This window comes from Lissotriton vulgaris, chromosome 7 (genome assembly GCF_964263255.1).
Source record: "Lissotriton vulgaris chromosome 7, aLisVul1.2, whole genome shotgun sequence".
NCBI lineage: Eukaryota > Metazoa > Chordata > Amphibia > Caudata > Salamandridae > Lissotriton > Lissotriton vulgaris.
The window spans coordinates 113,048,275-113,075,684 of record NC_141695.1 but is presented as its reverse complement, the minus strand read 5'-3'; the positions used below and the strand labels follow the sequence as shown (position 1 = coordinate 113,075,684).

At 43.8% G+C, this 27,410-nt stretch overlaps 1 protein-coding gene across 4 annotated transcripts in view; it reads right to left on the bottom strand.

The window, feature by feature from the left end:
• The window catches only part of LOC147700941 (killer cell lectin-like receptor subfamily F member 1), a 105,213-nt gene that overhangs the window by 18,006 nt on the left and 59,797 nt on the right, over positions 1–27,410 (bottom strand). For 2 of the 4 annotated variants that reach the window (XM_086928550.1, XM_086928551.1), the window contains exons 4-6: positions 21,301–21,459; positions 18,823–18,974; positions 3,805–3,917 (exon numbers count right to left, since the gene is read on the bottom strand). In XM_086928550.1, the coding sequence (XP_086784676.1) occupies positions 3,805–3,917; positions 18,823–18,974; positions 21,301–21,459 (424 nt within the window). The remainder of the gene's footprint in view (positions 1–3,804; positions 3,918–18,822; positions 18,975–21,300; positions 21,460–27,410) is intronic. The other 2 variants (XM_086928552.1, XM_086928553.1) reach the window with 1 other exon arrangement.

Genomic DNA, 27,410 nt, shown 5'->3' with positions numbered 1-27,410 from the left:
GACTCAATTAAATGCCAGGAATCCAGGACATGTGACTGACCCTGCCACAGGCCAACAATCACCACCTGTAGGGAAAACGCTAACATTTCTGACAAGGTGCTTTATCTCTGTCTGCTAGGTGTGCAGACTTCCGGGTCCTCAATCCAACACCAATCAAGGCTGTCTTCAGCACGATTCGATTTTTATCAGAATACTTTAAAACAGCCTATGATTAAAGCACCAGATTAAATATATTGGATGCACAGTGTATGTTAGGGATTATTTGTAGCACACATATATATACCAATATTTGCTTTTTTGGTGCTAGAAGTCATGATAACTTTTAGCCAAAGTTAAAGCACAACGTCAAAGTTAGTAATAAATAATTCAGCAATCACACACAATAGTGATTCGCCAATGGGTGCTCCCTTTACTAGAATTCCCCGGGCATTGCTAAATTTTACACACATTCAATTAATTTATACAAAATAAAACGTATAGGTCCAAATGTTACCAATATTTTTTAAAAGAAACTTAGAGTCCCTCTACATGTAGTCAATGTCAAACTGACAACGTGCCCACGTTTAGGGATACAATAATGGCCAGCTCCCTTATGCGGAAGCCTGGCACCGAAAATGTGTGACACATGCGGTGCCCGCAGTGGCGGCACATCACTGATCCAGGGATGCTGAGTCTTACACAGCGGTCGAAGTGGGGGAAAAAAAGTAGGGGAACGGTGGGCGGAGAATCAAAGGGCGGGAATAACCCAAGGATTGGATCTGTGGGTGGAGCCAGAGGTGTGGTCAGAATGCGCAGACATCCCAATTTTTTGTATTTGTTTGGCATTTCACTGCCCAGTTTAATCAACCAATGGATACACGCGAGTTTTTAAGGTTATAATGAGTTATTGACATTAAAATGTATTCACAAAGTGGGATATGCTTCTAATCAAAGAATGTACCAAATACGATAAAATGTGGAAACACAAGCCATTTGTCTCCAAATCATGGGGTTTCTGTCATCAGCACTACTCCCTTTTTCCACAACAGCAGTTCAAATATGAATGGCAAAATATCCTAGTTTGCAAATGTTTTCTCTAAAATGATGGCTCTGCCATATTTGCTGCATAATGCAAGATCTGCTGCATGATCTGACCATTTAAACTAATAAATAGTTTGTAGCTCAAACATATCAAAAGTTAATATAAAATGTGACTTGGGTTGCTGCGGAGTGGATGGCCTATTGTAAAGGTTGACTGGTCACCTTTCTCACTGCTGCGTTTGTATGTTACACTGGTACTAATAAGGCAAAATCTTTCAAGAGACTGTTAGCTTGTGTACACACGTCAAAATAATAAAATATCTGAAAATATACTGCATTATGCTGCAGTCTTTTTTTTAATGCCTAATTTAGTCAACACTACGGCATAATGTTGTCATCCTTTGCTGCATGATTAATCCCAGTGGCCCCACAGCAGGCAGCACATGTTAAAAGTGCTTGTGAATGAAGCCGGGTGACTGTAAGTTTGCAAACTTAGTTTGGTGTGCGTGCAAATCCTGCATTGCCAATCTCTGGTGAGTTGCAGCTACTACTGCAAAAACAAGGCCAATGGAGGTACCTATGGGTGAGGCAGACTGGCCTCAAGGGCAGGGCCAGCCACAGCACTGGTGGTGTCCTGTGCATTAATGTTTGTTAGTGCCCCCAATGACCACCTCTGCCATGGATTCCCTTACTACCACCCTTTAACTGTGCCCCCCATTTTCCATAACCACTCTCTCTCAGATGCATTTAATTTGATTTGCAGCACCACATTGTAGGGTGTCAGAGCACTTTACATCACACACATTACACAGAGACAATCAATATGTGTGTAAATCACTGTATAGAAAATGTTACATAAGACTAAGGACTACAAGGCGTAGGAGTCAAATGACAACCATACTAGTAGCCCGTATAGTTTTATAGTGATTGGCCTGGAGAAACACAATACCCGGAATTTAAAACATAATGCCATGGTTGGGGGTTCTCCTTAATAATCAGAATTGATTTCTGTCCAAAAGAACACTTTTTGGATTAGGATAATCAAAGACTGGGGAGAGAGAGGGGGGCGGACATAATGCTTTAATTTATACCTTGCAGTTTGTATGCAGCTCTTAGATAACAGTTAATAGCTCACTGTTCTAAGTTAGGATTTTAACTTATAAACTGCAAGTAACAAAAAGATCTCTCTGACAAAAGCAGTAGCCCACTGACCTATTTACATTATGTGCACTATGTGATCTGCATGGCGCATGTTCTTTGTAGCCGGTACATTAACCCTCTGAGCTACCTTTCCGTGAGTCAAAACTTCCACTAGACAAAATTCTGATCTCTCTCTTAGAAGAACATTAATCACCAGAGTCATCATGACATTTTTATTGTTGCCGAAAATTGCTGGAGGCCACGAAGGAGGCAGCAAGCATTTTTAAAACCATAATATACTTGCAAACACCATGCTTCCACCTAAAGTCAGCACCTGGTGCGGTAACACTGGTTGCACCGCCCCAGAGCAGGCCCTTCTCAAGGGTCCTGTGACCTCAGTGACTGTTGTTCTAGGGTGTGCTGCTTCATAGGCCTGCCCGCAAGACTGGAAGTGAACTTCAGTATGGATAGTGGCGGACAGGTTAAGGTTAAGGTTAACCTACACTTGTCATGCTAGGGTCCACCTGCTTGTGCGAAGACACCAGGACTTCTAAGGTCTTGCAAAGCCTTCCAAGGTCTAGCATGTTATTGTGCTCTCGCAGAAGAGTGGTCTGGTGGACTGGTTATTAAGGCTGAACCTGGTTCCCAGTTCCAAATTCAGCAGCTCTGACCCTAGTGCCACATTTTCTCCTCCACTGAAAACCGTACTGCCCCACTGGGAAAAACTCCCATTGTCTTCAACTACAACCCAATTGTTGCCCGCTATAAACACCTGGATGCGGCTCAATTTAAATTACGCACTAGACAAGAGCAATATGCGGCCTACAAAAACAAAGTAACAACATCCTGGAAAAAGCAAACACTTATAGGGAATGCAAAATTTAGCAAACCATGGGATGTAAGCAGGAACAACATGGATACCGTAATGCTTTTACACTCACTATTCAGAAATCAGTGAGTGCTTTTGCCTGAAAAGTTAAGGACACGATTACAGGGCCCTGAATGGACCCATTTCAAGGGCCATTGGTTACATCCTTACTAAACGTAAGCAGTATGGTAAAAAGACCACATCCCTGGACGCAGATTAAAACCACATTTTGTTTTCCAATCCACACATTGCAGTACCTCCAGGATTGGTGCACTAGTTCCAAGTCCAGGGAAAACAAAGACAAGAAAACAAAAATAGCGCTTCACTGGCAAACTCTGTACTTCACTGGCAAACTCTGGAAAAGTGAAGCTACTGTGTTTCAGTGTAAATAAAATCAGTTTGGCCAGTTTGCGACCACTCTGTCTTACTTTATTTAGTTATTTATCTATTTTTTATGTGTTTAGCCTTTTATTCCCAATGCTGCACTTTGGAATTAATATGTCAGAAAAATATGACATTTCCAGCAAAAGCGTCTTTCTTTTTTGGATCCATTAGCCAGGGAAGCAAATAATAGAAAGCAGAGGACAGAGAGTAAGAACACCATCTTGAAGTCACGGTTTTCATGTACGTCTGCAGGGGGGGCAAGGAGGGTCGCTCCGGGGGGGGGGCAGCGACCCTCCTTGCCCCCCCCTGCGGGCGCCATGAACTAGAGATTCTTACAGCATAGAAGCAGTGGCTGCTATAAGCAGTATGACTAAATGTGATTGGATGCGTACCTTCCTTTATGCAGGGCGGAGCCATTGAGCCAGGTCCATTCAGAACTGCTGCCGTTGAAATGCAGGCCAATCCAAACAAAGCTTCTACTCGTTCCTTTGGCCTCTATGAAATTCTAAGAAAGAAGCAGGTATTGAATTGACTTTATTGACATGAAAGTATTGCTTGGTGTGCTTTCCATAGGGTCTTCAGTATCACATATATGTCAGTGACAGTACTGGATGCAACACAAAATCTAAAAACTCTTTAAATTCGAAGGTTAACTGTACAGATGCAAACTAGCAACCCACCATCACTTGTGAAATGTGAAACAAGACCTGAACGAGACACTCAATGAGTATTTTGATGACAGTTTAGGAGTTAGTGTGTTTTTTTTTTACTATGTAGCAGAAGTGTCACTGAATTGAGCTCCCCTCTGCTGTGTGGCGCTCGCTTGCCTCGCTGTGCCTGTTTCCGAACTGTTTCATTGGGGAAACATCCATTACAATGCAGTCATTACAGGGCCCTACCTTTACAACGCAACTATTACAACTCAATGCCTTTACATCGCATGCCATTACAATGCATGCCATTACAGCACATGTCACTACAACACATGCTATTACACCGCATACCATTACAACGCATGCCATTACAACGGATTATACGGTAAGTAAAGGAGATTATTTTAGTATTAGGGAGAGTATGGGTCTTGGGGTACATGATAATAGTAATTTATACCCCTACACTATTCATCACTTTTCCTACTGTTGCACTCACTGGAGTGGGAATGGTAATTTGTACCCCTACAATATCCAACACTTACTCTTCTGTTGCCCTAAAAGTATTATGCGTTGTAATGGTATGCACTGTAATGATATGCGCCGTAATGGAATGCGCTCTAATTATAGTTTTTAAAAATGCATTGTAATGGCATGCGTTCTAAAATCATGCAATGCAATAGTAGTTGCGATGTAAAGACTGCATTGAAAAAGCATGCTTGCTAATTGCATGTGTTGTAACACCATATATTCGTTTCATTGTGATCCCTATTGGCTTTTTGCTTAGCTGCTGTTACTGATACTTTGGGGCAGATTTACAAGCTCCTTGCTTCACTTTTGCGTCATTTTTAACATGGGAAAAGTGACGCAATAGTGGCGCAAAGGGCTTATAAATCTTCCCCTTTGTATCTTTAGCCTGATAACTCTTTCCAGCCTCTCAGTGTATTTTTCCTTCTGCATAGTGTTATGCTGTTTCATGTTATGCTGTTACATAGCCTCCTTTGTTCATACTCTGTTAATTGTTTAACACTGACCAACAGCTGTTTCCCTTTTTGTTTTCATTTCATGTAATTCTGCTGTGTGTTTCCGCTCCTCTGTTTTCCGCACTGCCCTCTTTTTTCCACCATTTCTCTTGATTAACTCTTACACACTTTCCACCTCCTCTCAGGACCGACTCAATCTAGGCCTTGGCTGCACTGCCGGCATGCTGAAGGCAAGTCCGTCTGTGCCTGTTCGCCCCTGGATCACACCGAGTGCCAGGAACCCAGGATCTCACGCCACACGAAGCTACACAGCCACTGAATTCCGAGCTCTGGACCCTATAACAACCACTGCTGCTGTATCTCGCTCTACAGTTGGACCTTTTGCCTGTTGGCACTGCCTCTTCACCTGAAACACCAGAGCACTAACTCTCACAGTATCCACTATCATGCTGACCACGCGGATCTCTGGACAGCACTGCTGTCTCCTGCTCAACGTAGATCTCTCGACAAACACGTTGCAGGGATCTGGGACATCATCTCCTCCCTTACCCCGATGTCATCTTTCTTACCGAGACAAACCTTAACCCCACATCAGTGCCCGACATGACCTTAGCCCCACCCAGTGGATACAAGATAACACATTGAGGCTACATCAAGAAACACAGAGGCAGGATCAACAACATCCATAAGGAAACCATCCACTGCCACCCCGATCACGGAGAACCTCAACTTCCAACTCCTCACCATTGGCAAACCACCATCAGAGGCACGCTCACCTACAGACCTCCAGGACTCATCACAGCTTCTGCTATGCCATCCCTGATTTCATTGCATCACTTGCCATTGCCTCCAAGTACTATATCTTCCTACAAGATCTCAATTTCTACTGACCCTGATGACACCAATACCACCAACCCCCTTGACAGCAAAAATACTCCGGCTTCAATCAACTTGTCACCAACCTCATGCACATAGCAGGACTCACACTCAACCCATCTTCATGGCCAGCGACAGAGTCATGTACCACCACCTGTATTGCTCCTGAGGCGTGAGCCGGGAGCTAGGGAGGTATCAGTGAATTTTACTCTGTCTTTCAGTTTTATCAAGTGTTACTGTGCAATTTTAGGTTCGGTGCGCTGCTATTAAATAACGGAGGTATTCGCATCAACTTACCCCGTTTTTTTAAAAAGTACCGATTTTATCAACTTACCCCCTTTGTTATAAATACCGATTTCCTGGCAGGAAGGGCAGACTGATTTACGAGCTCCTAGCCCCTAGCCTAGCTCAAGGGCGGAGACAGGGAGGGGAACTGCGACTGGACGCTCGCCGGACGGCCGCCATCTTGTGGTGGGCCAAGGACGAGCAGTCTAGTCTTTCTCCTACCCTTTTCCCCTGGTGCATAAAGGCCGCTATGACGCGTCCGCGCAGCAGGCGCGCCAAAGGCAAGCCCGTCTGCGCCCGTCCGAGCCTGGCCCGGGCCAAGGGCCTCGTACTCTGCTGGTTGCACTAGGAGAGATCCACAGATGTTGACATATACATTGCGAGACCTGATGGGACCAGGGAGACAACCTAGCTGTGTTGTCCTAAATCTGAATAAGGACCAACCATTAAGCCCACGTGCCTGCTTAGGCTGCACAAGAGTGATCCCGGCGGTATTAATGCCCCCCATTAAGGTATCATCCAGAGTAGATCGAGGAAATCATAAAGCTGTGGAATGTACCTTTCAGTGCCTCCTGGTGAATGCTAGATCGTTGGTAAAACATAGCCTGGAGTGTGCGCTGTTAATACAGGAAGAAAATATTAAAATTGCTTTTGTGACTGAATCATGGACAGACGCTGCTTCCGGCCCGGACTTAGTCAAAGCCACTCCCCCTGATTACCTTATTTTTAAGAGAGACCGGCCACTGAGGAAAGGTGGAGGTTTAGCAGTTATCTATCATGACTCTCTAACTCTTTCTTTCACCCGTTAACTGTGGACGGCTGTGAAACGTTAGCTTTTAACTTTACCTTAGGCAACCATCATTCATTTAATGGATGCTTAGTTTATAGACCCCCTGGCTCTAAAACCATCTTCCTTAGCTCTGTGGGTAGTATTCTGGAGGAGGGACTATGCTCCAAGGACTTCCTGGGAGATTTTAACTTTCATTTAGAAAACCTCATGGATGCAGACACCAACGCACTTACTAACCTGATGGATGGGGCTGAGCTTAAACATCTGGTTAGTGGTCCCACACATAGGCCGGCCACACCCTAGATGGGGTTTTCTCAAACCACCCCACTCTGGCCTTTACTAAAGGTTTACCACTCACCTGGTCTAATCACAAGGCGCTGCTATTTGTCATCTCTGTGCCTAAATCCCAAGGTGGGGGGTGCCCATCTAAAACAGCTATGGTATGCAGGGCCTGGAATAAAATTGAGGGTAGCGCATTGGAAGATTATTTGCTCTCCTCAAAGGAGCCCCTTCCATTAGAGGTGGAAGCAGCGGCGCTCGCCCACACTAGTTGGATTGATAAAGCATGCAAGTTCCTCGCCCCACCCAATCTACGCCTCCTGGCCAGAGCACGGCCTTCAGCACTGTGGGTCTCGGAGGAACTAAGAAATCACAAGTTGGAATGTAAAAAATTGGAAAGGGTCTGGCGGAAGGAATATAGGGAAAGTGACAGAGGTCGTCTGAAACAAAGTCTCCTAACATATAAAAAAAACGGTGGGGAAGGCAAAACAAGAGTTCTATACCAACCGTATAAACGTGGCTAAGAACTCGGCAAAGGAACGGTTTACGACGGTGGCAGTTCTGGCTGATCCACCTCCCGCGGCCATTTCTGCAAGTTCTGAATTATGTGAAGATCTTGCCAGATTCTTTCAAAGTAAGGTGGAGACGATTTTCAAAGCCTTCTCTAGTCAGGAGAGGTTGAATAGCCAGGCGGCCTCCTCAGAAATTGTTATGCAGTCAACCTTAGGACATAGCCTTGATAGCTTTTCGCCAGTAAATAGTGAAGAAATTAGGCGGCTACTGTTAGCAGCAAAATCAGGTGCTCCGTCAGACCCGTGTCCGGTGGCTGTGATGAAAATGGCCCCAGATTTGATAGTTACATCGCTGGTGACCGTTTTCAACATGATGCTTGGGACAGGAGGTTTTCCAGCTTGTTGGAAACAGGCATCAATTTTGCCCCTACTAAAGAAACCCAACCTGGATATTAGGGACCCAAATAGTTATCGCCCAATAGCAAGGCAACCATTACCAGCGTAATTAATAGAAAAGGCGCTGAACGCTCAATTAAGTTCCTTCCTGGCGGCCACTCAATCCTTGGACCCCTCTCAACATGGTTTTAGACCTTACCATAGTACGGAATCCGCCCTCATTAAAACAACTGAGGAGATTAGAGCGGTGACCGATGCGGGAGGGAGGGCAGCCCTGGTTTTGCTGGACCTCTCTGCGGCCTTCGACACGGTCCACCATGGGATTCTACTTGACCGTTTGAAGGCCCGCGGAGTTCAAGGGAAAGCGCTTGACACACTTAAAGCCTTCCTGTCTGGCAGAGTCCAGAAGGTGGCCTTGGGATAATACGAGTCAAAACCCTTCATCCTGCCCTACGGAGTTCCTCAGAGCTCGTCCTTGAGCCCTACGTTGTTCAACGTTTACGTTAGCTCATTGGCGCCAGTAATTCGGTACAAGGGTTTGATCTCACATCTTATGCTGACGACACCCAGATCGTGGTGTCGGTATTACCAGAGAGGGAAGAAGAAGTAGCTAGGAATTTCCAGGAGTGTATGCTGGCGGTTGGGAACTGGATGGCAGTTAACTGCCTTAAATTGAACTCGGCCAAAACCGAAGTTATAGTGTTTAGTTCAAATACAAACTTTTGGAGCCGAAGCTGGTGGCCAGATCAGATGGGCAAGGCCCCCACTCCGGTAGCGAAGGTGAAAAATCTAGGGGTGTTGATCGATCAACTTACTTTCCTGCCCCAGGTCAGTGCTCTATCTTCCTCGGTGGCCTACCTGCTTAAATCCATTCGCAAGATCCTTCCATTCATCCCTGACAGTGACAGGAAAACAGTGGTCACAACACTGGTCAAGGGAAAGTTGGATTATTGCAATGGTTTATTTCTTGGTGCCCAACAGGGGGTACTTAACAAATTGCAGGTACTTCAAAATGTGGCGGCAAGGTTTATTTTGGGGATCCCTAAATTTGTCTCCGTGTCTCAGGAGCTGGTCAAGTTGCACTGGCTTCCAATGCAAAAGAGAATTCTGTTCAAAGCCCTATGCCTAGTATTTAAGTCCTTACAAGGCAAGGGACCTTTATTCTTTCGGCGGCACTTTTATTGGTACCGTCCGACGAGAAATCATAAATAAGTTGACATGGGGTTGATCGTGATGCCTCGTTTTAGGAGGGCACGGTGGGGAGGTAGAAGCTTTGTGCTGGGTGCAGCCAAAGCGTGGAACACCTTGCCCCACGCCCTCTGAAAACTGACGGACCTCATGGCCTTTAGGAAAGCATTAAAAACTTGGTTGTTCACCATCTGATTCCCTAACCTGCCTCTATCTCAGGAGTGACACTTAGCGCCAGGACACCGGCGGGTAACAGAGCGCTGTACAAATGCCAAAAATAAATAAATAAATAAATAAACTGAACTCACCCGGGCTGACCACTCCATCTTCCACTTCCCTCTCACAGGTCCTCCCTACATTACCACCTGTCATCAAAGCTAGAACATAGTATCAGAGAGCCAATGGACAGGCACCCTCTACTTCTTCCACCAGGACACCGAAACCAACCTAGACCAGGCTGTTAAGAACTTCTCCGACTACACCCCCATTATACACACTAAACCAAAAAGACCCTCCAAGCAGGCAAGCTGGTACACAGCGGAACTAAGAACTACAAAACACAATTACAAGCAACTGGAAAGAAGGATGCATACCAGCAAGGCCAACACAGACCGAGCATCCTACAAAGCATCACTCAAACAGTACCGCAAACGTTTGAGAAATACGAAAAGGGGCACCTTTACCAACCACATTGAGGCCAGCACCAACAAAAAAAGTAGAGAACTGCACCACAAATTACTTACATCAAGTCTTGCAGGGCCCTCTTCACCAATGGGATGATGTCTTGATTAGTTTGTCAGCAGCGGCACAGAAAATGAGCACGGTGGAGCTTAATCTTCTGTACACATCTCACATGGAGATCATCCAGATCTCCTTCTGTATTTGAATCTAAAAGGCTCCTGATACAGCTCACTGACTAGTGGTTTTCTATTTGGTCTTTGATATTCTGTTGAGTGTCCAGTGATCGATCCCATTCCACACGAGACTGTGGTTTTGCGGATTGGGACTAATTATTCATAATTGTGGTGCACATACAGGCTGATTCGTGATCATTGAGCTGTTTTTCACACGAGTGCAGCTTGAAGGGATGCCACACAGCTCTACATGGTCTTTGAAAGCAGAAAAACAAGTGAAGGCAAGGGTTTACAGCATCTCCTAGGCTTACTTAACCTATGTCACTATTCCATAACCTTTGTTTTTGCAGGAGCAAAAATTACACTTCTTTGCAGTCTTGTCATGGCGATGTAATGCAGGCGCAATCAAGCTCCAGCATACTCGGCTACATGCATAGGCCGCACATAAATATGACATACAGAATAAGTGATAAACAGCCTTCAAAATAATCACCATTTGAAACATACCAACTTTATACCCTTTAGCCTAACTGAGCAAGCTAACAGGAACCCATACATGGGTTTACACATGTAAAGACTCAATATCATCCAATATACTTTATCTACGATATACCCCCAAAAAAGGGGAAGCTCTCAGGACACAAGACATGACACTTTCCTGGCACTAGATTCAATAGAATCAATAACTTTGTGGCAATTTGTTTTAGTTTTGAGTTCATTCACCTGGTGCAATCTGCTGGTCCACCCTGGAAATACTACAGAAGGGAGTTTGGTCCACCTAGACCTATCCATATATCCATCTAGGGTCAGACATGCACAAGCCGATCAACTCCTACTCAACTTAAGGATGTTAAGCACCATACAACTACTACAATACTGTGTCATACAATAAGTTTGCACTGGAGATATGACTCACACATATAGCTGGCACTAGGGACCTAACATATATAGGCTATTGAGAACTAGGAACAGGATATCTTTTTCCCCCTGGGCTGTTGTCAAGTAGCTCTCGCCGGCCTTTGCATTTCCTAAGCCAGTGACTTCCTCATGCCATGGGCACATTCATTGTTGAGTGCAATGGAAACAATCCTACAGGCAAGACATTCATTCACAGTGTGAAATATCGGAGGTTTAGGACCATACCTTATTCCAAAATTGGACACCTTGACTTATGAGTGACAGACAACTAGTACTGGGCACAGTACCCAACCAGGACAAGAGATTAGCTCAATCCACCAACTGCTCTGGTGGCCATAGTAGGGACCTACATGTTTAGCCCCTTTACCACTGTGTGCCTGCCATGGTGCCATGTTGCCTGCCATCCTATCATACCACTCCTAGTAATCACTTGACAGTAGCTCAGGAAAGGTCTAGTACCCTCCTGTCCCTCTCTTGTGTTTCTCCTTCAATCTTGTTCCCTTTTTCCAAGGCCAGGGACAGTGGTGCAGCAAGGATGCCAGGGGCACTAATGCAAGTAGTCAAGTCAAGTCAAAAATATATGTTTATTATGACCGTAGTCTTTAAACAAACGAGCAGTGAGCATAACGCAATAAGGGGGTGTATACAATAAATACCTATACTTATTTTTAAAATGTTATTCTTTAAAAGCAATTCTACATTTAATTTTCAAAAATACAAAGTCCAAACTATAAAATACTAATCACCAGTAAAAATTACAAATACCTTAAAACATGTTATAAAAGTTAAAAACCTATTCACTTTTCTTACCATCGTAACAGTTTCAGTCAGTAAAACTTCATACAGTACTACATTTTTCCCTTGGTTCTCAGTGCACTCTGGGTCACCTTTAAAAATTTCCCGAGGGCAATTACTATATCAATGAAGGGTATTTCTGTTAGGAGGCTGGCTGCCTGCGTCCTTGTTTTAATTCCATATTTTAGGAAAACTGGGCGCAGCCATAGTTTTCTCTGCTCTAGGAGAAACAGGCAGTCCAACAGAATATGCGGCCAGTCTCCCTTGGTTCTCAACTTACACTTGCAACGGCCTTCTTGATCTAATATTTTAACTTTGAGCTCTTTGTTTATTATCCACGGGTTAATCCCGATTCGACACCTCAGGATCTCTTGCCTGAACCCGCGGTTAGGTAGTCTATCAAGGTAGGGGAACCAATTTTCGTTGGGCCAGGCATTTAGCATATGCGCCACTGATTTTTTATTTGTTAGATAGCCTATATCAATCGCTTTAGAAACTTCCTTCCCCCTTAGCTTCAGCTCCCCTTTGGTACTTAGGACCTGCAGCGTTTCCTGGTCCCAATCGATCTCTAGTGAGTTACAGATTCCTTTCAGTTTGTCCCTACAGTCTTTTGCCCATTTTAGCTCGCTTCTCAGTATTTCATTGCGACACCAATATGCTACTTTTTGGCTTTCGGGGTCTTCCAGTCTCTTCCAGAATCTAATCACAGCCATCTGGGTTTGTATTTTCTAGGATTTTGTGGCTATTTCTAACCTGATGGCTTGTATCATCGAAGATTGAGGAAGGGATAAGAGTCTTTTTAAGCAATTCCCCTCTATCACGTCCCAGGACCCCTTACCGCTCAAATAAAGGATCTCTACGCCATATAAAATTTGAGAAGGTATCATTGCTTCGAAAGCTCTCAGCATAGGTCAGTGTGACATCTCTCCATATACCCCATTAAACCTTTTTAGACCACATATGGAAGAGAGTGCCTTAGCTTTTTGGGTATCCAGGTGGGAATTCCAATTTAAAGCTCTATCGAACCACAAACCCAGATATCGATATTCATAAACTGTCTCCAGTTTGAGATCACCTATATACCAAGTAAATTTGCTTATCTTTTTCCCAAAGCATAGGGTTTTAGTTTTATCTAAATTGATTGTTAAGAATTTACTGGCACAGTATGTTTTGAAGGCGTTAAGCTTCCTTTGTAGGCCCCTCTCGGTCTGGTCTACTATCACCAGATCGTCTGCGTACAATAGGCAGGGTATTTTATTGCCATCCATTTTTGGGCTGGCACTGCCCTCCACCTCTAGATGTGCCGGGAGATCTGACAGGAAGATCGAAAAGAGCTGTGGGGCCAACACACAGCCTTGTCTTAATCCATTCGCTATGGGTATTTTTGGTGTTAAAGAACCCACCTTATCCTTAATTACTTGCCCCCAGTTTTCCCTGTGGAGTTCCTTTATTATAGTGAGTAGATCATTGGGGATCTTCAGCCTCTCTAATAACTCCCATAAGCATGCCCGATCCACCGAATCAAAGGCTGCTCTGAAGTCGACGAAACAGCAGCATAACTTGCCATTCTGTTCCGTCGACTTCATCGCCATCGCCCATAGCGCAAATCCGTGGTCTATTGTAGAGTGGCCTGCTCTAAATCCCCCCTGTTCTGTGGGTATTATTTGAAACTCATCTACCCATGCATTCAATTGTTTCAGCACAATTTTAGAGAACACTTTCTCGCCTATATCTAGCAGATTGATTAGCCGATAGTTTTGTGGCTCTTCTTTGCTCCCTTTCTTATGAATTGGCCTAATTATTGCCCCCTTCCAGGTTGGTGGCATTTCCCCTTCTTTTAGGACTACCTGGAACATCTTGGCAAGAAATCTTGCCCACCATTTTACCTCGGATTTCAAAATTATAGCAGGAAGATTGTCCGGACCTGCTGCCCGAGTTAACTTAAGTTCTCTTATTGTGAGCTCAACATAACCTTCATTAAATTGTAGTAATAAGTCATCTGAGATTTCTTGCCATACTTTAGGCTCCACCTCCTCTCTAGAAGTCCTTACCCCATATAGATCCCTTATGTACCCTTCCCATGCGGCCTCACTCACCACACAGTTCAATTCTCCATCTGGTGTTCCCGCTACCGACTTTACTAATCTCCAAAATTGCCTTAGATTTTTATTCTCTATGGCTTCTAGTAGTTCTAACCAGCATTTTCCTTTATATACCCTTTTTGCATTGGTTACCATTATCTTGAATTCTTTTTTCAGCTTGGCTAGCTGGTCCTGTCTCTCTGATGTAAAGTTCTTTTTTTGTCTTCTTTGTATTGCACGTATCTCCTTTTTCTTATTTTGGCACACCACAGAAAACCCTTTGCATCGATTTATGTGTTTAACCATTGTGAGTTGGTTCCCTTTTAGCTTTATCTTTAGGCATTGAACAACCTCTTCTAATTTCCCTATGAAACATTCCAATTTTTTATTCTCACAATTTTCCGGTACTATTTTTATTTGCATGGCCTTCAATTTTTCCATATATTCCTCAGTTAGGCGTGTCGTCACCCGTTTGGGATACTCGACCTCCTGGGTGATCACCCTTTCTCTCTGTAGTTCCCTTCCCCCTGCTATTGTTATATACAGGAGTTTGCGATCACTCACATCTTTTTGTTCTAACCTAAAATCCCTGATCTGGGTAAAATTCCAGGCCTGCAAGAATATATAATCAATTGGGCATTTCTGTTGCCCTTGGATGAATGTCTTTCCTGCTGGGGAGTCTGTCTCCATTCTCCCATTTACGCAATGAAAGCCTCTACCTCCTAGGGTGTGTACGAGACCAAGATCTTGTTTCGAGATTTCCCCAACAGGGAACTTAGCCGGGTTTATTCCATACACCTCTAACTGTTCCCTATTCCATAGATCTGCTTTTTTTGGATTTAGTTTATGGTTAAAATCCCCCATTATCATTATTGTCTCTGCAGGATATTTTTCTAGAGTACTGTCTACATCCTCTTTAAAACACTTCATTTCCCTTTCATATTCCTCCCCGTTATCCCACTGCATGTATACATTCATTAAAATCAACATTTTATATTTCTGTTCCACCTTCATAAGTTCAATTCTGCATGCTTGTACCCATTTGCATTTTGTATTCAACATTTCAAAATCTCTCATAACTTTTGTTGATATCAAAGTCAGCAGCCCCCCCGAGGGCCGTCCATGATTTTTCTTTATGGCTGACTGCTGTATCTGGGCGTATCCGTCAAATATAGGGGTATTGTCGCATAACCAGGTCTCTTGCAGGCAGGCAATGTCCACTTTATTTATGACTTCCTTTATATACTCACGTTTTTGCTCATTGCCTAACCCATTTATATTCCAAGTTAAGAGACCTAAATCTTGCGATCCCCCTCCGTCCTATTCAACGTCACTCAAAACGCCTACTTCCTCCATATCCAGCAAATTACTTGAGTTACCTTCTCCCATTGGATTACTATGTGACGACCAGTTGCCCCATGAGGAGTCGTTCCTTGTGTTATCTATTACGACATTCAGGCGGCTTAAATCCTTTTCCGTTTCTCTACAGAGAATCACTTGTCTCTTCTGAAGCCCGGCATGGTGATTTAAGAAATTGTTATCATTGGAGGTTTTTATTTCCCTCTCTGGGATAATCCTTATTCCCTGTTGAGTTATCTCATTTGAGGCTTTCTGTATTGCCCTTTTTACCAGGCCTGAATGAAGGGTAATTTTTGTTATCTCCTTTCCATACCTGTTTTCTACAAAGCCAACATGCTGTAGATCTTTAGTACCAATCCCTCTCAGGCTGTCGCATTTTTCAAATGCAGTCAAAATCCGTGCCCTATTTAGGGGTCTTGGATTTCCTGTCGGCTTCTCTTTCCTCCCAGGTGGTATTGGGTCCAGAAATAACCAATTGTTCTTATCTCTCTCAGAAAGATTCGTGTTTGTTACCAACGCCTGTTGATAGGCGGTTGATCTCCCTGTTTGCCGTCCGTTCCTTCTCATATTGGGTTCTTCATGTACCTGAGGTCTTACTGTCCTTTGATCTGTAACTCGTTCGTCCCTTTGCCTTACTTTCTGTTTCGTCGTACGGATGGGAGGGAGGGTCTCAATTGCCTCCTTGCATCTCTGCATTTTCCTTAGTACTCTCGGGGTCCTTGGGGTCTTTGGGGCTTTTGCCTCTACTTGCGTGGGTCTAATTGTTGTAAAGGTCGGTGCTGATGCATTCAAGCCTGACTGTATCACCCCCGTCTCTGTTTCCTTCCCTTTTCTCTTCCCTACTTGATTCAGTTGCCTGTTTTTTCCAGTCCTGATCGTGGCCCCACGTGTGACATACCCCCACGCCTTTTTATCAACATTGGTCTTCTTGATATATATACATTATCTGCAGACTCTTCTGCCTCCTTTGCTGTTTGTTTTGCGGGTTGGGGAGCTCTTTCCAGAGATACTCTACTTTCTTCTTCTAATATTACCATGTCACTTTTCTCCCTTGAAAGGGTTGAATCCATTGTCATTTCCATGATTGGCATTTTGCTCTTTATTTCTCCTAGTTCTTATTCTATTTTCTTTAGATGTTGTTTCTGAGCTTTCATCAATCCATTATTTGAGAGGCTCACTTCTAGGATTCCTTGTAATGCCTTCTGGAGTAACAAGATTACCTCTATCAGCGAAGATGTAGGCGTTTCAGAGATCACTGAATCCTGTATTTTGTTTCTGACAGGGTTTACTGGGTTGCTAGACCTTTTGCTCTCTTGATGCATTGATGTTTTTTGCAATTGATAGAGCTGCTGGAATTGATCTGGCGCGCCTCCCCAGATAACAATCTGGTTCTGATCTTCATTTCCCCTAAGATCTTCGTTTCCTGGTGACAGCTGAGAGAACAGTTTGGGAGATGATGATAGTCGAGGCGCCGAGATTTGGTGGTTTAGGCTTTGAAGAGTTAGATTTATAGTATTGTGGTTCTCCCCCTCCTCTTTGCTATCCGGACTCACTTCTTCGTGGTTTCCTCCCTTTTCTAGCTGTCTTTGACTTTCTTCCGGCTTGCCTGGGTTTTCATCAATTTCTCCGCCAATTTCCACTATTTCTTCATCTATTTCCGATGTTATCACTGGATTCAATGATTTATAGTGTTTACCCACAAACTCCTTTATGGACTTTGTCACTCCCGTGTTCTCTTTCTGTTTATTAGTCGTTTGATTGCCACCTCTTTTTGCCTTCTGTGCATTCTTCACTGCTTTTTTAACTTTTCTTTTCTTTCTTTTACCCTTACTATTGTCCAAGGATGATACTTGACTTTCTTGGCTCTCTTCCAGAGATTTTGAGCCCTCCATTAATTTACTCCTCCCTTGTTCGTCCCCTGTACGTAAGTTTGTCCCTCTTTTGGGGACCATTTCTAGGTACAAGAGCTGTTGTGCAGATGTAGGTGTAACACTTAATTATTAATTTTCTTTATTACAAGTTAATCACTTACCTCTGTTCTGCCTTAGGTGCCTTCCGCCAGCTTTCCTTCCGCTGTCCTTGCCACAATTGCCCTTTCTATCGTATTTTAGTAGATCTCCTGCTTCACAGTAGCTCCAAGGCTTCTTTGGACTTGTGCTTTAAATTACTATGCTCTTCCTTGATGCCTTTAGGCGCCTCCCTTACAATATGGTCTCCTATTTCCCTATTTCCCCTGCAGACTCTGCTGGTTGCTGCTCCAGCTGAATGTCCAAGTCTGCTTAGAGTCTAATGGGTACTAAGAAGTGCTGGCGCTGAATGGAAGCTAGCGCTAAAAGGTAGCTAGCGCTAAATGGTAGCTGGCTGGGTGGGGCTCGCGGACGATGGTCACCTCCGCTGCTACGTCTCTTGTGCCCCTCTTGTGCCTTTCGTGACTCTTGGCGGCTCTCCGGCTCGCGTCTCCTCCCCCCCGCGGGCTCCGCTGTGAACCCAGGCGGGGGACGGGATTTGTGACGGTACGCTCTTTTCCCGCTTCCCGCTTGCTGCTTACCGCTGGTAGATGAAAGCGGTCGTCCGGTGGATGTCCTGCGGTGGTTGTACTGCGGACACAGACGCAGCGCTCTCTCCGTAGCTCCGTAGCTCCGTAGCTCTCCCGCTCGGCTTCTGCTTCCTGCTCGACTGCTTCGTGCTCGCTGCACTCGGTCTAATGCAAGTAAGCACAAAGGTCTCCCTATGTCCTGTTTGGATACTGACATAGAGTCAGTATTGAGGGGCAGAGGTCCCCACAAAGCCCTGGCCTCGGTGCCACGGCACCTGCTGCACATTGGATAGCCATGCCGCTGGCTGGAGATTTTGCCAGAGCTGCATGCAGCACTAAACCGAGAAACCACCACACAAGCAATAGCTGCATTCTTTAGAAAGCTGCTTTTTTTATAGCAATGCAAGCAGTGAAACTGCACCAGACTTGGAGGCGGAGTAGTGAAACAACAGGACGTTGATGAGCAGAGAAAACCCATCCTTCATGTAGTGACTGACAAGAGAGCTGTGGCTATAACATGTTATATATAGATGTTATTAACATGGCAGAGTCCAGCACTATGTGGTATTTAGAGGTAGAAAAGGACCTCAGATCATAGGTTCTGATGCATAGGTACTTTGCATGACTAAGAACATGTTAACTCCATCAATAGGTTTATAGGTTTATAATAACAGTCATGCTAAATGAATCGGAATACTTTGGGGGTAGTCATGCAATATAATCAATGTTTGTGGTACGTACTTATTAGACCTGTAACTCTATGAGAACAACATAGACTGTTTTTCTCACGTAGTAAAAAAGATTAGAAGATACAGAAGGAACAGAATTTACAATATTGCCATCACACAATTGTTCCTCCTTTCTACAGTATCATGAGAGATGACCTGTGTGCATGTACAATACTTTACCATTTCATTCTCATCGTCAAGGAGTACTAGATGAGATTGGCGGGTGATGCAGTATTCCTCACTGGCGGTCCAGGATTTCAATTCCTCGGAGATGAAGTAACATCTTCCTCGAAAACTCATCCAGTTGTAAGGGCAGATCACACACTTGGATTCTAATTGAGGGAAAACAGCAGCAATAATAAACTCAATGCTCACTTGGACTAGTGTATAAATGTCTTGGAGGCTCAGTTGATATGGAAGGGGTAGAGATAGGTAGGGGAGTATGCTTAACACCAAGACATAAATTGGGCCCTTTGTTTTTCCCTACTAAACTATGGAAAACCAAAGAGCTGTTTTAGGGCCTGTGAGGGGAGGGGGGAATTCCCAAATGGAAGGTATCTCTTTCAAAGATTTAAAATTGAGAAATGTAGAGTGCCAGCATCCTACCTCATCCTACTGCATCTTGCCTGAGCCATTGTAAGGTTCCAGCTCCAATCCTTCTCTCAGCATCACAATCCCTACATTGTCAGGGCTTCTTTTTCCAGCAGATTAACACCATGCGCGCTAGCGGAATTCCGCTCGCACGCTGAGATTTGCGGAAACGCATGTTACGTGATGAGCTGGGTTCGTCATCAGCGTGCGAGGAGGCTACGCCATGACGAGCAACAGTCAACTGTTTTACTTTCTCATCCATGCCATTCTAAGCAGGAATAATCTCCTACGCCCACCTTAATTCTTCCGACTGTATTACCTTCATTATCGGGGATGTGTAGCTCTTGGCCAGCCTTTCCCAGCAAAGCCCAAACAACAATTCCTTGTACCCCTTGTATCCTCCCTGATTCCATTTGTTTCTATCAATACTGCATTTATCCAATATATACTCACCACAACCCTTCTAATTCGCCATTTTAGCTGGTGACTGTACTCCTGCCTTCCATGTCTACTTAACCTCCCATTTCTATTGGTTTGGATGGTCTAAAGGTGATGATTTGCTCTCTTAATAATTCTTTAGAGACACACTTGAGTTTGATGGTGTGTTTAGAAATTATCTTTAAGAGGGGCACACAAAGAGGCACAGATAACACTGGTGGGGCCACCACTAACTCAGATTCTTGGAAATGGAATCAATCTCCAGGAAAGAGATGAAGTCTTAGATTTTCCACCTATACTACTAAATTCCCCTCTGACTTCCGGTACTGAATATCACTTCTAGCGCTGGGAATGCCTTGGGCAGCTATGTGCTTTACAAAATCCTATAACACAACATAGCATAACCTGCAAACAGGAAAAGTGTACACATACCTGTACATGTTTGTATATATGTCTGTATATTTCATGTCCTCATTCTTTTCAGCTATTAATTTATCTGTCCACCACTCATCAGCTTGTTTCTTTCAAATGTGTTATCCCTCTATTCTGTGAATCCTCCTTCAATTCTTTCTCTCTCTCATGTTCTCTACATATGGTGTTTTCTTTCTGTTTCTTGTCCTACAGCTTGCATCCTCCAGTAGATGTAGCTATTAGCGCCAGTCCAGATTTTGTGTGTTTAAGTGTTTTTATCTTTGCCTGATATATGGGCTGATAGGTCATAGGGTGGGGCCAGGAGGAATGCAGCTGGGGCCTGGGCCTCTGTAGGCTCCACCCTGGTGACACTCCTGCTTGAGTTATGAAGTAAGGGTTGCACTTGCTCCTGTTTGCCTTAGAGGTGGGCAAATCCAACAAGGGTCTGGCTTGGGTCTTAAAGGCCATGCATGAGTCAAGCTGTGAAAATATTTGCCACATAAATCATACAACAAGCATCAAGTAAAGTATGATAAAGTCTACAAAATGTAAAACAAAATGAATTCCTTGAACATGTGAAAGATTTGACATTAATGTGTCACATTAATTCATTGCTCTGAAAAGTACTTATCAAAAGTAATAGTTTAACTTGAACCTAAAACCCTTCCTAACCCCACTCCCACCCTGGCAACAGTACCATAAGTAAACTAAGAGGCACGCCAATTGTCAGGTGAACTCTGTATATATATATATAGAGCATAAATATGGCCTACTAAATCAGACGCAAAAGGATTTTGTACTGCTGAGATTCTGAACTCAGGTATCTGAAGGTGCTTTCCTATGAAATAGTGAAGAAAAAGGATGACCAGTACAATACAATATACGCCTAAGGTCACGCAATTTGGTTAAGCAGGTTAACCGTGATTAATCCAGGTTTTCTGGTTTCACTTTGTTTAAATCAGCCTCTAAATTGGTATCTATGTGTCTCCCCTTTTTACCTCAAATGTTAATGCTTTGTTTTTACTTCTTTGTGCATGAGGGGAAGGTGAGGGTGGCAAGCGAAGCAACAAGAAAGCTTGGCTTGTTATGGGCTTGAGGTTGCAACAGGATCTCGATCCGAGCCAGAGCCAGGCTTCAAGCTTGAGTATGGCTCAAGCTTTAAGGGGCTCGCCCACCTCTAGTTTGTCGCAGCCATAGAATCACTGCCCATTTTCTCACCATTTAGCTCTTCACATAGGTGGTCCTTCAAACCCTCCATTGACAAGGATGTCCCCTCAAAGATGAAGCCGGATTTGGGACATATTTCGAGGAAGCCGCTAACATCCAAGGCCGAAGGTATATCTGTCTTCAGAGGAATACGACTGGAACACGTAGGACCTGACATATGAACCAGATATGAGTAAATATAAGAGCAGTACAGAGTGTATGAATGAAGTCAGAAAGTGTTCTACCATCTAAACCCTTTCACCTAATAAGGTAAAGTCAACAACATATTTCAAACTCACAATTATAGAGGGAAAGAGCACCCTCCTCCCAATAAAAAAATAACAAGTACGCTCTGCCTGCTAATGTTCGACTATCAAACCTGATGTATAAATTCAACATCTCTGTTCTGGCATATGGTACAGGTTTGGTTCAATGCTACCAGTGTCCAGGTATGATGGAGAAATAATGAAAGAACTAGACAGTCTCCGCTTCAGTGTGTGACCTTCTAGGTGATGTAAGTTCATTGGAAACATACATTCAATGTGTCTGCACATCACCGCTCCTCTAGTAGACAAAGACACAGAATGTCACTTCCCAGTGTTTTTAATCAGTTTACAAAAAGGGTTAATGATCACACCAACCAGGACCAGGAAGGAAACTGCCAACAAAACACATGGTGGTCTCTCCCTGGAAGCAGTGTCCTCATCACACAGAGGAGTGGATAATTTTCGCCAAGCATTCGATTTCATAGCTGTTTAGGAGGGTTTCTCTTTCACATTTCAAATATCCTTTTTGGCCTTTCTTAGCTTGGTCTAGCCCCCCTTTTAATGTGTGTAGATATATCTTCATAAAAATATGGTATTTTTATTTGTGACTTTCAGATCACAGTTGTACCAGCTTCGTAGGAGACGGATTTTGATGCTAAATTGATTATGTGGTTCTGAGAGGTTTCTTTTTCTCTTTTTCTGCTCTTGAGTGCCATTGTGCTGTTCCATTGAGTTTCTGTCTTTTGAGTATTTTTAGTGGTATTGGGTGTATTATGATTGCTTTGGACTAATTGAATTGGGCATAGACCTAATAAATATTCTGCTCTTAGGGAATAGACTACAAGGTGTGAGCTACTTCTGTAGCTCATGAGGCAAAGTCTATGCATTTCAATTTATGAACTACTGACGTGCCCTCTAGAATGACCTGTGGTAACCACTTTGGAGCAAGGACTTGAGAAGGGGATGAGGAATTCTTCAGAATAACTCACTAGAGCTGCAGTATTTGCCTCAAGCAATCACCCTTTCCCAGTGAACTGGTGGAAGATGAAGGCTTTAGAGCTGCACATAATTGAGTGAGGCTACTACTGAGTAGGAAGGAGGAAGCTGAATCATTTAGGCTACCTCAGTGCAGGTTGAAGACTCCTATGAAATAATACTGGTATACTGGTATTTGTATAGCCCTGCTAATCCCCAGAAAGGGTCTCTAGGAGCTGTTGTTAGGCACTGGGAGATTAAGTGATTTTCCCAGAATCACAGGATGTTAAGCCAGTGGTGAGACTTGAGCCTGGATCTTCAGCTCTGAGGTTGTCAGTTCTTGCCATTACGCCACAACCTATTTGGGGATGTAGATTGCTAAAAGTTAGCCTGAATAGAGACACCTATTAATTTACTCCTTCCTTATTCATTATTCTTTGCATTGCATCCAATATGTGAAAAATACAACTATTATTCCATGACAAGCAAAATACCAAGGTTGACAAAGTTTGATATAGATCTCCTCAAAAAGCCATGAATTTCCACCATGATGTTAGGCATTACATTCTCCTTGGGGGGGCTACCATCTTGTCACATGTCCTGAGTACCCAAGGATATGTCAAGAATTACCACCAATATGCCACAGCTAGCATTAATTTACTGGGTGGGAGGACATCATATTTTGAATATGTCAGGGGTGTGCATCGTCATATCACGGATGCCCACAATATGCCAAGAAAGGCCACCATTATGAGAGATCCACATCCTCAGGTCAAAGATGACCCATCACAGTAGCCCCTGGGTTAGATGCTAACAGACACTCATAGAAGATGCTTTTATGTGAATGCACACACGCAAAACCACTTATATCCAGACTCCTTCATAAAATGCAAAGTAAGAGAAGCAAGTAATTTTGACTAAAAACAGTGGTTAAAATTAACCCTGGACATAGTTTGTGTAGCAGTGAGAGAGGTGATGATTTTGGGATCCTCCCTAACCTAGGGGGAGTACCAAACAGATGCCTTGAAAACAAAAAAGCACATCTTATTGACAATTTGGTGGTGATTCCATCCTCTTGGGGCCACCCCAAGCACAGTTATTGGCAACAAAACATTCCTAACCTAAGGCCCTGCAAAGCATTATAGGATGAGATTAGCAGTGGGCAGTGAATATTATATAGTATCCAATATCAAAATAATTCTACAAAGAACTGCAGTTCAACTGGTGGTTACTAGATGTCCCTCATGATTCAAATGCAAATGCTTGATGAAAGGGTTTCAATGGTTTTGCATTTGACTCGTGAGGGACATCTAGAAACGGCGAGTGGAACTGCAGCTTGATGTAAGAATAATTTCAATGTTTTGCATTTGACTCATGAGGGACATCTAGTAACGACTAGGTGAACTGCAGCTCTTTGTAGAATTATTTTAATATTGGATACTATAATATTCACTGCCCACTGCTAATCTCGTAGCAATCACCAGCCATCAACCCCGTCGGGTGCAGCTACCGTGAGGTATTCTTTCTTTGTTCACTATATTTTGTATTAGTGAAGTTAGACCTGTCGTGACATTTTTAAAGTAACAAAATGCACCAGGACCTATAATAGTAGTGTTAATTAACACACTCAAGGGACGAACAGAAAAATTGTTACCAAATCCTGAGAGTGTATCAAAGTATATAGCTGCAATTAAGGTGAGGTCTTCTATTGTTGTTACAGGGATGGGGAGGCTGACAAGGATGATGAGATGACAAGGATGGGGAGGCTGACAGGGCTGAAGAAGTTGACAGGGATGAGGAGGCTGACAGGGATGAGGAGGCTGACAGGGTTGAGATGGCTGAAAGTGATGATGAGGCTGACAAGGATGATGTGGGTGACTGGTAAGGGGAGGCTGACAGGGATGGAGAGGCAGACAGAGATGAAGAGGGTGACAGGGATGAAGAGGCTGACAAGATGGAAGGGATTGGGAGGCTGACAGGTATGAGGAGGCTGACAATGATGAAGAGGGTGAGAAGGATGTGTGGGCTGACAGTGATAAAGGGGTGACAGGGATAAGGAGGCTGACAGGGATGTGGAGGCTGACAGGAATGTATAGATTGACAGGGATGAAGAGAGTGACAAGAATTAGGAGGCTGACAGGGATGGATAGGCTGACAGGGATGAAGACAGGTTCAGGGATGGGAAGGCTGACAGGGATGACAAGGCTGACCGGGACGGGAAGGCTGACAGGGATGACATTAGATACAGGGATGGGAAGGCTGACATGGATGGAGAGGCTGACAGGGATTGTGAGGCTGACTGGGATAAAAAGTGTGATGGACTCCAAGTGTGGTAGTGATACGGAGGGCAGCAGTTCAGGAGTGTAGGAGAGTTACAGATCATAAGAAAACTTCAGCATGTGACAATGAAAGGGAGGGTGACAGGGATTGGGAGTGGCACAACGATGGGGATTCTGACAGGAATGGAGAGGATGTAAAGTATTGCAGGGATTGGTAGAGTGAGAGTTGTAATTATTGTGTCAGGGAAGTAATTGTGGTTCAGTGTTCAGAGTGTGATGTGGATTGCGAGAGTGTGCTATACCATCGCTTCAACAGCCCCACACCTGATGACTGCAGTTGCTGAATGTAACATAATGTCTTTCACAATGTACTTGGCATCAGGTACCCCCTCTAGTTACCTGTTCCAGGCCTGAAACAGGTGAAGATTTAGAGGCAGATTTACAAGCCCCTTGCGCCACTGTTGCGCCACTTTTAACATTGGAAAAGTGACGCAAAAGTGGCGCAAGAGGCTTGTAAATCTGCCCCTTAGAGTGTATCAGTGGTAGACACCTGACCACTGGCGGCTGCCATAATGAGTAGGTGGAGGGCCGAATAGGCGGTCAGGGTGTTGTGTAGCTTCTTATTACTTATTCCTTTAATGGCTTGCGGTGTTGCGAGACATGGAACCTTGTAGAATGTTATTAGGTTTCTAGGTCAAGGCATTCATTATCCACTTCTGCCTCGACCTGGAAGCAGTGCTGCCTGGCACTTGCCTGTTCTTTGTTATATACTGCTTAAGGGATAAAGCTATAATCTACAATGGTCTCTTCCTTCACTATAATTGGCGACAATTGGAAACGGAACCACTTTCTGGCTATCTTCACTCGGCAAATAGAAAGAAATATAACAACTAATCACTGTGTTGGATTACAACTTGACGAACATAGCAGCTGAAGTTATTGATAATATACCTGACCCTTTGGCAACATCCTTGTATCCTGCACCCAACAATGTGGAAGATAACTTTTTAAAACAAGTCTATTGAGAAAGATTACCTTCAAGTATTGTTGGGTGACCGTTGGCAACTGCCATCGGCTGCGTGTTTTGACCAGCGGTGCAGTTCCAGTCTTGAGTACTGCCTCGCGAACTGCATGACGTGTTGGAGTATGCGTGGCCAAAGGGAAATGTGGTGATGGCATCACGCAAGGTCACGTTACGTGACCCTGCGTAGCGGCCATTCTAAGTGATTCATACACAGCAAACAGATTTAACAGGAGTTTACCGTAATGAGCAGCAGAGTTCAGCTCGGGTGACTCCTGCAACAAAGGAAACGTCTTGTGGCTATAATTTCGGAACTAACAAAGTTGAGATTGTCGGGCACGACAAGGTCATTTATCAACAGTTTTTTCCTGGTGACATTATTAGTGTCTTGTGGTACATTATTGATAGTTGATCCTCATGTTTGTCATTGGTTTATAACTTGTTTACAAATCATTTTATGGAACAAGGGGATCAAGGTGATATACTAGTGCAACAAGCCATGGCTCAACAGAATTTTACCATCAGCTCTCCTCATCCATTTTGGGCTTTTGGTTCTCAGCCCAACATCAAGTGGTTGGAGTGGAAGGAGTACTTTGTCAATTATATTTGTGCTATTGACGAGGCGGACAAATGAAACCAGAACTAAAGAAAAGAATTTGTCTTCACTCTTTAGGCCCTGTGGGATTAAAAACGTATTCTCGTATGCCAAAAATTACTGACGCTGCGATGGATGCTTTGAGTGCACACTTAAAGACATGGATAAATATTTTGCCCCCAAGGTGTGCATTGGTGTAATAAGACACAAGTTCATGCAGAGAAAGCAAAATAAAGAGGAGCTTGTAGATGAATGGCTTGATGACTTGAAAAAACTGGCAATAAACTGCAAGTTTGGGGATCTCCAATGCAATCTAATTTGTGACCAAGTGGTCATGCATAACAACAATTAACCTATACAGGATCGTTTATGGGTGAATGGAGATGCTCCTCTTGAGGATGTTTTGGCCATTATGAGGAAATCTGAGATGTCTGGGAGATGTGTCACTGTAGTTAAAGAGTCAGAGAAAGACTTAGGGAAGACTACCGCAGGTGTTTTTAAATTACAGGGTCCTGCTAAAATCCAAATTCAACAAACTTCTGGACGTTGGTCAAATCAACCGCAAAGGAACTTTGGGAGTGACAGGAAGCAGGAAGAACGAAGATGCTACCACTGTGACAGCAGAGAACATTTGGCTTTCAGCAAAGTATGCCCGGCTTTAAAAAAAATGTGGCCTTTGCGGACTATTAGGCCATTTTAGCTAAATGTGTTGTAGGCGTATGTATGGAATGAAGAGGAGATTACTGAAGTGGATACTGATGTGGAGGAAAATTGCATTAAGAATGTACAGGGAAATTTTGTTCTGAATGTTAGGGAGGATTCATTAAAAGGCAAACCTATTTGTGAGTTATCCTTAGGAGGCGTTACAGTAAGTGTCTATGCCGACTCTGGATCACCTTGTACTATTGTAAACGAAGAGGTGTGGAGAACAAAATTTGAAGATATACATGCTGGGGTTCAGATGGCTCACGTACCTTTTTAAAGGG